Raw genomic sequence first — 11,742 nt, 5'->3', positions numbered from 1 at the left:
AGATGCTTTTGAAAAATGGAGAGAGGTTAGAACACAGAAAGGTTTACAGACCTGAGTGAATCCAGTCAGAGGACAGAGTCTCTGCAGACACAGTCACACATGTATGGAGGCCCAGAAGGGACCATGGAGCAGCTGTACTTTAGAATAAATCTGTATTTTAGTTTGTAGGACAAAGCTGCTGACTGTCTTTAATGTCACTACAAAATCTTAAAACACAAACGCTGAGAACATCAAAAACAAGTTGAAAAACGTTTCTGAGCTCGTTGTTCTTTAATTCATCTTCACGGCCCGCCCAATCACAGACTGAACCTGATACAAGTGTCTCTCTGTTAGAACATCTTCAGCTGGACAGGAAGAAAGAAGAATACAAATCAGAAGCTCAATAAAGTCTCACACTGATCTGCTACAACAGATCAGAAGGACTGTGTGAGATCTGTTTGTCCTCATGTTGTGTCCAATCCCCTCGCAGTGTGATGACATCATACTATTATGTAAATGTAGTTAGATTGTATCTGTGTGTTGTTCAGCTTAACATGTTCTGTGTTTGTGTGATGCATTCAAAGACCCCCCTGATGCTCCTCACAGACTGAAGACAGCTCTGCTCCAATCCACCCAAACTGAAGGGACTCCCTCTAGTGGTGTAAGAAGTGCACTACATGGCATCACACCAGAACCAAAGTGAGGAGTCCAAACTTCACCGAGTGAAATTTAAATATTATGATATTACTCAGATGACCCCCAGCAATTGAAATAACCTCCGGTGACCCCTTCAGGGACCACACCCCCTGTTAACTCCTCCCACAAGTTGTCACCATTTTATTTGTGTAAAACAACACGTCACTTTACATCTCAGTCTCAGTCTGGACTTTCAGCATGGGAAGTGTTGTTTCTGTTTGTCTGTATTGACCAATCACGTATCAGCATGATGCTCTCTGTAGACACAAATCTGCATCAAAGTGAAGCTCACAATCAGACAGAGATCAAACATTTTAACTTACGCAACCAACACATGCTTGACGCAAAAACCACAGATCAGCGTTCAGATTCCCGACAACCTGAAAGGCATCATAACTGATGGATCTGACAAAGCTCGATGTTTTACTTCTGATGTTGTTATTTCAGCAAAACCTTAAAAAGAAGAATGATCGACATGTTCCACATAAATAAATCATAAAGTCTGTCCTGTGTAAATGTGTCTCTGAGTCATGACTGTCTACAATGAGGGAGAAGCTCGAGTTCCGCTGGCTGTGTTGTTGTCAGAGCCGTGTTTACATGGACGGGACGGCCGGCTCCTCCCCTTGTGTATAAAAGCTGTTTTAGTCAAGAACTAGAGAGAAGAAGAACATACTCACTGATTATTTGGATGTTAGTAAGAGTTTTTAGATCACGCTCATTCTGTGTCAGTTTACATGAAATGTGAAGCTACGAGCTAACTAAAGAGCGCTAACATTAGCATGCTAACACAACAATGTGAAGCTACGAGCTAACTAAAGAGCGCTAACATTAGCATGCTAACACAACAATGTGAAGCTACGAGCTAACTAAAGAGTGCTAACATTAGCATGCTAACACAACAATATGAAGCTACGAGCTAACTAAAGAGCGCTAACATTAGCATGCTAACACAACAACGTGAAGCTACGAGCTAACTGAAGAGCGCTAACATTAGCATGCTAACACAACAACGTGAAGCTACGAGCTAACTGAAGAGCGCTAACATTAGCATGCTAATACAACAACGTGAAGCTACGAGCTAACTGAAGAGCGCTAACATTAGCATGCTAACACAACGTGAAGCTACGAGCTAACTAAAGAGCGCTAACATTAGCATGCTAACACAACAATGTGAAGCTACGAGCTAACTAAAGAGCGCTAACATTAGCATGCTAACACAACAAGGTGAAGCTACGAGCTAACTAAAGAGCGCTAACATTAGCATGCTAACACAACAACGTGAAGCTACGAGCTAACTGAAGAGCGCTAACATTAGCATGCTAACACAACGTGAAGCTACGAGCTAACTGAAGAGCGCTAACATTAGCATGCTAACACAACAACGTGAAGCTACGAGCTAACTGAAGAGCGCTAACATTAGCATGCTAACACAACAACGTGAAGCTCCGAGCTAACTAAAGAGCGCTAACATTAGCATGCTAACACAACGTGAAGCTACGAGCTAACTGAAGAGTGCTAACATTAGCATGCTAACAACGTGAAGCTACGAGCTAACTGAAGAGCGCTAACATTAGCATGCTAACACAACAACGTGAAGCTCCGAGCTAACTAAAGAGCGCTCACATTAGCATGCTAACACAACAATGCAGGAACTCCTTCATGTGAATGTGAGTGGAGGGGGGGTTGGAGGTTTGTCTCTGGAGGAGAGCGGAGGCTTCAGTATGGAGGAGGCGTGGCCTAACAGCAGTTTGTTTTGGTTTCATGCTGGAGCTAAAGGGCGCCATCTACTGGATGAAGAAGTCCCCCCCCTAGCGGTTTCCTTTACACTGAAAGTAAAGAACAAGACAATCTGTACGTTAACGCTGCAGACGTTCTAACGCAGCGCAGGAGATGTCTTTTCATGCTTTCCGCTGAAGACTAAATCGTCTCTGAGACGATGACCGCGGATCGATTGAGAGATGACTTCACACGTTGAGCATGGCGTAGATTTATTAAACTGCTTCAAGAGGAGAATAACCATAGAAACCACGCTCCTGAATGTCACACACACACTTTATAAAAACATGTTTCAAATGAATTCTACATCACAGGTTATATTTCATTCATGTCATCAAACTGTTTATTATTAACAGACAGGTAATAGTCCCACCATGCAGAACTCAGAGGGGGCGGGGCTTAATGACCTCAGTCTGACATTAGTACATCTTAAAGCTTTAACTCAAACAGGCCCTGAGATGCTCAGCTGAAGAGTCTCTGATCATTGCTCAGCTGCACATGGATGAAACAGAAGGTCGTTCTTATGAAGGAGATTTAACTCCAAACAGCGGCCGGCGTCGACCACACATTCAGCAGCGTTAGAGAGTTAGCCGCTGAAACAGCTCCGGTGATCAGGTGATAGTCATGACCAATAAGGCAAGTGTAAGGTGTGTTACAGCCAGCCAATCAGGTTCAATGTGACCGTGTGAGTCATCACTGAAACACGATCAGGATCTCAGTCTTAGGTTTGTCCTGGACATGTTTCTGTCCAATCAGCTCCTCCTCCTTCCTTTCTTTCACACAGTTCATCTTTGACTTCCTGTTCACAGTTCGGACACACCGTTGAGTCTCTGCGGAGCTTATCGATCAGATCTGCGTCAGATCCACCGTGTTCTTTTACCCCTCCTCGGTCAGATGTTTACATCTCTCACATCTGTGGGCGTGGCCGAGAGGTCCTGCCCCTCGCTGCTGCTCTTGGTTTCCATGGCGACGGAGTGTTGCTGTTGTTGAGCCTGTCTGAGGCTGGTCTCCAGCAGGGACTCGATCTGCTCCTGACACGCTCGGAGACAGTCCTGGAGGAGGGAGGGATCAGGTCAGTTTGATAACCAGACAGCGGCCCTTTGATCGACAGCGCTTTATTCATTCATTACTTCATTAGAACACCACCCTGATTATAGGACACCTTTCTCCTGTTCAGTGACAGATGTTGTCATGTTAATAAAAACAGCTGTTTGGTTGGTGATGTTCATCTGATGGTGTCACTTCCTAATGTCTCCTCCTAGTGTCCCCCCTAGTGTCACTTCCTAATGTCTCCTCCTAGTGTCCCCCCTAGTGTCACTTCCTAATGTCTCGTCCTAGGGTGTGTTCGAATTGTCATTTTTGTTCAGGAAGGTTCCTAACTCAGTGAAATGAAGCATTTAAGTGGTGGCCATGATAAGAGCCGTTTGAATTCTCTAAAAGTTGAGAAAAGACGAGATATGACGTCCCACAATTCCTTTCAGCTGCAACATTTAAAGCGAGTCGCTCATCCGACCGTTCAGGAACATTAACGATGATCGTAAAGTGACACAGATCATGAAAGAGATAAAAAGATGAGAGACATTTTTATCAGATGATGTTTTATTCAACATATTTCATTCACTTAAGAATACTTTGTGCTGCTGTACATTTATATGTTTAAAACATTATGTGTAGGTTATATCTTACATTAATGTAACAATTAATTTCATATTTATGTTGATGTTGATTTCTGAGTGGACAGGAAGCTGATGGTTTCACTTTTCTTACTTGTAGTCTGGTAGTCTATATTTCTTTTATTTCAATCCCAACCTCGTGGTGATCAGGATTATTTCACCGGTAAGAAGGCACAGGGGAAAGTTTTTTAGATGATCTTTTTGTAGTCCATTTTCTGAACATTGTAGTTTCAACACGGCAGACCCGCGTCATTAACCTCCGCCGGCCCGTCGCATTTAATGACGTGGCCTAGTGGAAATGTGGTCGGATTGTAAGAGCAACGAGATCGCCTTTCTCTAAGTCCTTTATGAATTCTCCTAACATCTTTCCTTAACCTCATGACGTTTTCCCCGGGGTTAAGGTGAAGTGGATCCTAGTGTCCCCCCCCTAGTGTCTCCTCCTAGTGTCTCCCCCTGGTGTCCCCTCCTGGTGTCCCCCCCTAGTGTCCCCACCGGTAGATCCTCTTGGTGTCCCCCCCTGGTGTCTCCCCCTGGTGTCTCCTCCTAGTGTCCCCCCCCTGGTGTCTCCCCCTGGTGTCTCCTCCTAGTGTCTCCCCCTGGTGTCACTTCCTAATGTCTCCTCCTAGTGTCTCCGCCTGGTGTCACTTCCTAATGTCTCCTCCTAGTGTCCCCCCCTGGTGTCCCCCCCCCCGGTGTCCCCCCTTGTACCTGATCTTATATCGTGCAGTAGATAATATGTTTTTCTGGAGTGATGGGGACAGGTGGACTCACCGGGTCGCTCCTGATGGTCTGAGCCAGCTGCTCCGTCAGTTTCTCATACATGGAGCTGTTTCCCACCATCCTCATCTGCAGACCCTCCACCGCTGCCACCATGCTGCCTGCAGCCACCATGGACGGGGGGCTCGCTATGAACTTCACGTCTATACAGGAACAAACGTTTTGTTACTACGGTTACAAAGACAAAAACAAATGAGAGCCACATTCAGATTCAAACCATAAGGGAACCAGTTAAGAGATGAAATAAGATCCATGAGATCCAGTAAAGAAAATGCAGGTGTGTGTGTGTGTGTGTGTGTGTGTGTGTGTGTGTGTGTGTGTGTGTGTGTGTGTGTGTGTGTGTGTGTGTGTGTGTGTGTGTGTGTGTGTGTGTGTGTGTGTGTGTGTGTGTGTGGATAAGAGAATGGAAGGGAAGTTAGATGATCAGCTTGCGTCGTTAGATCACAAACTTTATTTAAACTTTGTTAAAAAAAAAGACTGAAGCGTACCTGTCGCACAGAGTGCCACAAACGTCTGAGCGTGCTTCCTGAGGATCGGTCGGTTCTCCCGCCTTACTGCCAGCTGAGACAGGAAGTGGTCTATGAAGTCCAGAGGGGTTACAGAGGCCAGGTCCCACTTCAGCTTGTTCAAAACCATCAGCTCCATCTGCTGTGAGGGGACAAGGACACGTTCAAGTGTGATCCACAGACAGATGAAGGGATTAACAGGGAGGGATTTTAGGCTTTAAGGGGGGGGGGGGTGGCTCAGGGGACATCCAGACCATTAGGAACCCTGTTGACTGTCTGCAGCAGGTAAACAGACTGTAACGTCTGCAGGTAAACAGACTGTAACGTCTGCAGCAGGTAAACAGACTGTAACGTCTGCAGCAGGTAAACAGACTGTAACATCTGCAGCAGGTAAACAGGCTGTAACATCTGCAGGTAAACAGACTGTAACGTCTGCAGGTAAACAGACTGTAACGTCTGCAGGTAAACAGACTGTAACGTCTGCAGGTAAACAGACTGTAACGTCTGCAGCAGGTTAACAGGCTGTAACGTCTGCAGGTAAACAGACTGTAACGTCTGCAGCAGGTAAACAGACTGTAACGTCTGCAGGTAAACAGACTGTAACGTCTGCAGCAGGTAAACAGGCTGTAACGTCTGCAGCAGGTAAACAGACTGTAACGTATGCAGGTAAACAGACTGTAACGTCTGCAGGTAAACAGACTGTAACGTCTGCAGCAGGTAAACAGGCTGTAACGTCTGCAGCAGGTAAACAGACTGTAACGTCTACAGGTAAACAGACTGTAACGTCTGCAGCAGGTAAACAGACTGTAATGTCTGCAGCAGGTAAACAGACTGTAACGTCTGCAGCAGGTAAACAGACTGTAACGTCTGCAGGTAAACAGACTGTAACGTCTGCAGCAGGTAAACAGACTGTAATGTCTGCAGGTAAACAGACTGTAACGTCTGCAGCAGGTAAACAGACTGTAATGTCTGCAGCAGGTAAACAGACTAACGTCTGCAGGTAAACAGACTGTAACGTCTGCAGCAGGTAAACAGACTGTAACGTCTGCAGGTAAACAGACTGTAACGTCTGCAGGTAAACAGACTGTAACGCCTGCAGCAGGTAAACAGGCTGTAACACCTGCAGCTGATAAACAGACTGTAACGTCTGCAGGTAAACAGACTGTAACGCCTCCAGCAGGTAAACAGGCTGTAACATCTGCAGCAGATAAACAGACTGTACCGTCTGCAGGTAAACAGACTGTAACGTCTGCAGCAGGTAAACAGACTGTAACATCTGCAGGTAAACAGACTGTAACGTCTGCAGCGGGTAAACAGACTGTAACATCTGCAGCAGGTAAACAGGCTGTAACGTCTGCAGGTAAACAGACTGTAACGTCTGCAGGTAAACAGACTGTAACGTCTGCAGCAGGTAAACAGGCTGTAACGTCTGCAGGTAAACAGACTGTAACGTCTGCAGCAGGTAAACAGACTGTAACGTCTGCAGGTAAACAGACTGTAACGTCTGCAGCAGGTAAACAGGCTGTAACGTCTGCAGCAGGTAAACAGACTGTAACGTATGCAGGTAAACAGACTGTAACGTCTGCAGGTAAACAGACTGTAACGTCTGCAGCAGGTAAACAGGCTGTAACGTCTGCAGCAGGTAAACAGACTGTAACGTATGCAGGTAAACAGACTGTAACGTCTGCAGCAGGTAAACAGACTGTAACGTCTGCAGGTAAACAGACTGTAACGTCTGCAGCAGGTAAACAGACTGTAACGTCTGCAGCAGGTAAACAGACTAACGTCTGCAGGTAAACAGACTGTAACGTCTGCAGCAGGTAAACAGACTGTAATGTCTGCAGCAGGTAAACAGACTAACGTCTGCAGGTAAACAGACTGTAACGTCTGCAGCAGGTAAACAGACTGTAACGTCTGCAGGTAAACAGACTGTAACGTCTGCAGGTAAACAGACTGTAACGCCTGCAGCAGGTAAACAGGCTGTAACACCTGCAGCTGATAAACAGACTGTAACGTCTGCAGGTAAACAGACTGTAACGCCTGCAGCAGGTAAACAGGCTGTAACATCTGCAGCAGATAAACAGACTGTACCGTCTGCAGGTAAACAGACTGTAACATCTGCAGCAGGTAAACAGACTGTAACATCTGCAGGTAAACAGACTGTAACGTCTGCAGCGGGTAAACAGACTGTAACGTCTGCAGCGGGTAAACAGGCTGTAACGTCTGCAGCGGGTAAACAGACTGTAACGTCTGCAGGTAAACAGACTGTAACGTATGCAGCAGGTAAACAGACTGTAACGTCTGCAGGTAAACAGACTGTAACGTCTGCAGCAGGTAAACAGTCTGTAACGTCTGCAGGTAAACAGGCTGTAACGTCTGCAGCAGGTAAACAGAGGTCTGCAGCGGGTAAACAGACTGTAACGTCTGCAGCAGGTAAACAGACTGTAATGTCTGCAGGTAAACAGACTGTAACGTCTGCAGCAGGTAAACAGACTGTAACGTCTGCAGCAGGTAAACAGACTGTAATGTCTGCAGGTAAACAGACTGTAACGTCTGCAGCAGGTAAACAGACTGTAACGTCTGCAGCAGATAAACAGGCTGTAACGTCTGCAGCAGATAAACAGGCTGTAACGTCTGCAGCGGGTAAACAGACTGTAACGTCTGCAGCAGGTAAACAGACTGTAACGTCTGCAACGGGTAAACAGACTGTAACGTCTGCAGGGGGTAAACAGACTGTAACGTCTGCAGGGGGTAAACAGACTGTAACGTCTGCAGGTAAACAGACTGTAACGTCTGCAGGGGGTAAACAGACTGTAACGTCTGCAGCAGGTAAACAGACTGTAATGTCTGCAGGTAAACAGACTGTAACGTCTGCAGCGGGTAAACAGACTGTAACGTCTGCAGGGGGTAAACAGACTGTAACGTCTGCAGCAGATAAACAGACTGTAACGTCTGCAGGTAAACAGACTGTAACGTCTGCAGCGGGTAAACAGACTGTAACGTCTGCAGCGGGTAAACAGACTGTAACGTCTGCAGGTAAACAGACTGTAACGTCTGCAGCAGGTAAACAGACTGTAACGTCTGCAGGTAAACAGACTGTAACGTCTGCAGGTAAACAGACTGTAACGTCTGCAGCGGGTAAACAGACTGTAACGTCTGCAGGTAAACAGACTGTAACGTCTGCAGGTAAACAGACTGTAACGTCTGCAGGTAAACAGACTGTAACGTCTGCAGTTACTGCTTTAGTGTAATGGTTTGACTTTTGTTCAGATACAACTGGGACCAGCTCAGACCAGTGTCTCCTGTGCTCTGTGAGGTTCAGATATCTTTGTCCTCTCCTGCAGACCTACCAGCAGCTGAACAGGTGAGATGGAGTTGTCGGTGTAGATGCAGAGTTTCTCTGCAGTCAGGGGAATCGTCTCCTTCAGTTTGGACGCCAGGAACATGCAGGCAGCTCCCAGTAACTGCAGGTGAGCCTTCTTTGTTCGCTCTACTGACAGGAAGCGGTCCAGGTAGTTCATAGCGAGGGGGAAGACATCCTCTTCACACTTCTGCTCCTCACACACCTGAACAATGAAACCAGAACACAACCCTGTTTATTTATCTTCATTATAAAAACACTGTTTCCACAAACAGTCATTTATTGTTAGTGTAAGTCACCGCTGCCTCGACTCATTTTGGTCTTTTACCGACGAATGAATGTATTTTGTTATTTTGCTACTGCATCACAGCTCTGTGAAGTCAATTTGTCAAGTCAAGACAAATTTCCCACTGGGACAATAAAGTTCATCTTAATCTTAAATTTCAGCCCAACCGATAGAATCAACCGATAATTATGCCGTTCATTTACTTGTCGACTAGACTAGACGAGCCACCTGAAGAGTCGTCATGGCAACAGAGACGTTTTTTAAGTCGTACAAAGCATCAGTATCCGCTAGCATTAGACAGAGACTGTTAATGTTAATGGATGATGTTACGGTAGGGGGGCGCTGGAGTCCCATCGATGGCGGTCTCCATGCTGGAAATGCTGTCTCAGTCTAACTTTCAGTCAACCTAACGACAGGCTGAGAGCTGGAGCTGAGGCGGGTTTTAAACCTCCTGACAAACCGTTACACCGCGCCCACCTGTCAATCAGGTCAGCTACACGCCTTATTGTGAATAACTCTTATCCTTCATCAAATCAAAACTGATGAGTCATCAAAACATTCACCCCCCGTACAGTGTGTGTCCATCGAGACATGAGCTAATCACACCTATTTGGTTTTTTGAACCAGGCTGTAAACATGTTAATCTCTGCTGTAAAAACAGGCTTTTTAGAATGGGTGTGTATGTGACTTCCTGTGCTTCTGCAGCCAGCCTCTAGTGGACACTCCAGGAACTGCAGGATTTTTGCACTTCCGCATTGGCTTCATTTTTCAAGACCAAAGGTTGTCGCTTGGTTAGCACCAAGTCAAAGGAGAGTGCTGTAGCGCCGACTCGACAGGTGTTAGAAAACTGCAGAAAGTTTACAGAGTATCGCATCACTAGCTGTAAACGTCAGCTCACTGCCCCTCTTCACAGAAACGGATGTTATGTAAAAATAGACGTAAACAAAGACTCCACCTCCTTGTAACGGTTCTGTAAGGAAGGAGATGTATTCAGTTTGTAGATTAGAGAACAAAACATCAACATAAACCTCTTGAAAATATGAACGTTTAAAATGTTTAGTCTTACTTAAAGTCTTTTGGTTATATTTAAGGGGCTCGTTAACGACATGTTTATACTATCTGTCCAGCCTCATTGGTTCTCTGCAGATAGTAAAATCATTAAGTTGGTTAAATAATAAAGAATTGAAAATTGTAAATGTTTGGTGTTGACATTGGTGAAGGCAGCTACAGTACAGAACATTAACGTAGGCTTAAACATCTGTGCTGACTACATATTGAACCTTTCAGACCCCCAGATGTGCAGAAACCACATTCGATGAACTTCTTTTTAAAATGCAATAATGTAAAAATCGGTAATCTTATCTGTATCAGGAGCATGTGGTTATCAGCCATATAAAAGTTATATCCCTACATAAAAATAAAGGGTGCAGAGGAAATGCGGATATAAATCCGTTATTACACGTCAATAATCACTCATGCACACAGACTGGAACAAGAATGCAGTGCACAGTGAGTGTCTTTGTTACACTTTGTGACTGTGTTAAAGGTTGTAAAGTTTAATAGTGTTAATTGCGGGGATATGGAGCCTCAGTAAAACCTGAGCACCCTGAGTTCCTGCATGAGCCCCCAACACAAAGGCAGCGTGGTCTGCAGCCTGCAGATCAAATATATACTTGTATAAATATCCCTGAATTATTCAAACACAAAATAGGTCTGCATTATCTGCACATTTGACACGTCTCTGATCGTTGTGATGTTAAACATGTGAGCGGATGGATGTCGTTTATTATGAGTGGAAAAGGTGACGAGAAGCGTTTGGTGGGGCGATGAGAACTTTATTTAACTTCATAAAGTGCTGAATTAAGAACATCTCACACATGGCAGCGTCACCTTTACAGCCCAATTCAGTGCAAACAGTTATTAAACACAATAACAAGCCATGTTTTAGCCTGTTTTGTGTTTTTCTGAGCACCTCCAGTTAGTTACACACAACCACTCCAAACCCCATCTAAAAACACATGAAATCTACTAAACGCTATTCGATTATCTACAAGACTGCATTTTATTTAACCCTTCCTCTACAGTACTGATTAGTAAGGTCTAAAACTTTAATTCGGAACACATTTCTTACACTTTTATATTGATTTTAAGAAGCTACATCTTTAAATCTTCTCTGAACTCTCCCACTAACACAGCAGAGGAGCTAGAGAGCACTCTGAATCTAAATTAAATATACATGGATTTCATAAAAGTATGTATGCCGAATTTATCCGAAGGTCTAAATCTGTCAGAATAGTTAAAAATGGTAGAAGTGATTATAAAGTCAAACTTAATTTACTGTCTGTGTTGACTCACCTCCAGCATCCAGGTGGCCACTATCCTCCTCATGTAGGGAGAGATCTCCTTCTGGACGCATTTGAAGTAGTTCGGAGCGGGGAGGTACTTGTCTTCTGCCCGCAGAAGAGCTTGCAGGACCCGGTCAGTCAACAGGTTGGTGTCCCGGTAGGCCCTCCGGATAGCAGGCCTGTCCCCCTCACAACACAACAACTGCGCTTCCATTTACCTCCGTGCTCTGAAACACCGAACTTTCCCCAGCTTTATTTTTTTAACTATTTTAAATCAGTTAACTAAATTAGTCCTGTTTCTCTCCTGTTTGTGTGTTAGCTTATTCCTTCTTTGTCCGGTTTT

General features: G+C 45.0%; 1 protein-coding gene across 1 annotated transcript in view; it reads right to left on the bottom strand.

The window, feature by feature from the left end:
- Positions 1-3,191: 3,191 nt before the first annotated feature.
- The window catches only part of LOC132972288 (G1/S-specific cyclin-D1-like), an 8,652-nt gene continuing 101 nt past the window's right edge, over positions 3,192-11,742 (bottom strand). Inside the window, exons 1-5 of the mRNA XM_061035029.1 lie at positions 11,410-11,742; positions 8,758-8,973; positions 5,390-5,549; positions 4,896-5,044; positions 3,192-3,503 (exon numbers count right to left, since the gene is read on the bottom strand). The exon at positions 11,410-11,742 is cut by the window's right edge and continues 101 nt beyond it. Of these exons, the coding sequence (XP_060891012.1) occupies positions 3,342-3,503; positions 4,896-5,044; positions 5,390-5,549; positions 8,758-8,973; positions 11,410-11,613 (891 nt within the window). The 5' untranslated portion in view covers positions 11,614-11,742 and the 3' untranslated portion in view covers positions 3,192-3,341. The remainder of the gene's footprint in view (positions 3,504-4,895; positions 5,045-5,389; positions 5,550-8,757; positions 8,974-11,409) is intronic.

This window comes from Labrus mixtus, chromosome 4 (assembly GCF_963584025.1).
Source record: "Labrus mixtus chromosome 4, fLabMix1.1, whole genome shotgun sequence".
In the NCBI taxonomy this organism is placed as follows: Eukaryota; Metazoa; Chordata; class Actinopteri; order Labriformes; family Labridae; genus Labrus; species Labrus mixtus.
Note: the sequence above shows the minus strand (reverse complement) of the source record. Positions and strands in the feature narration are given on the sequence as shown.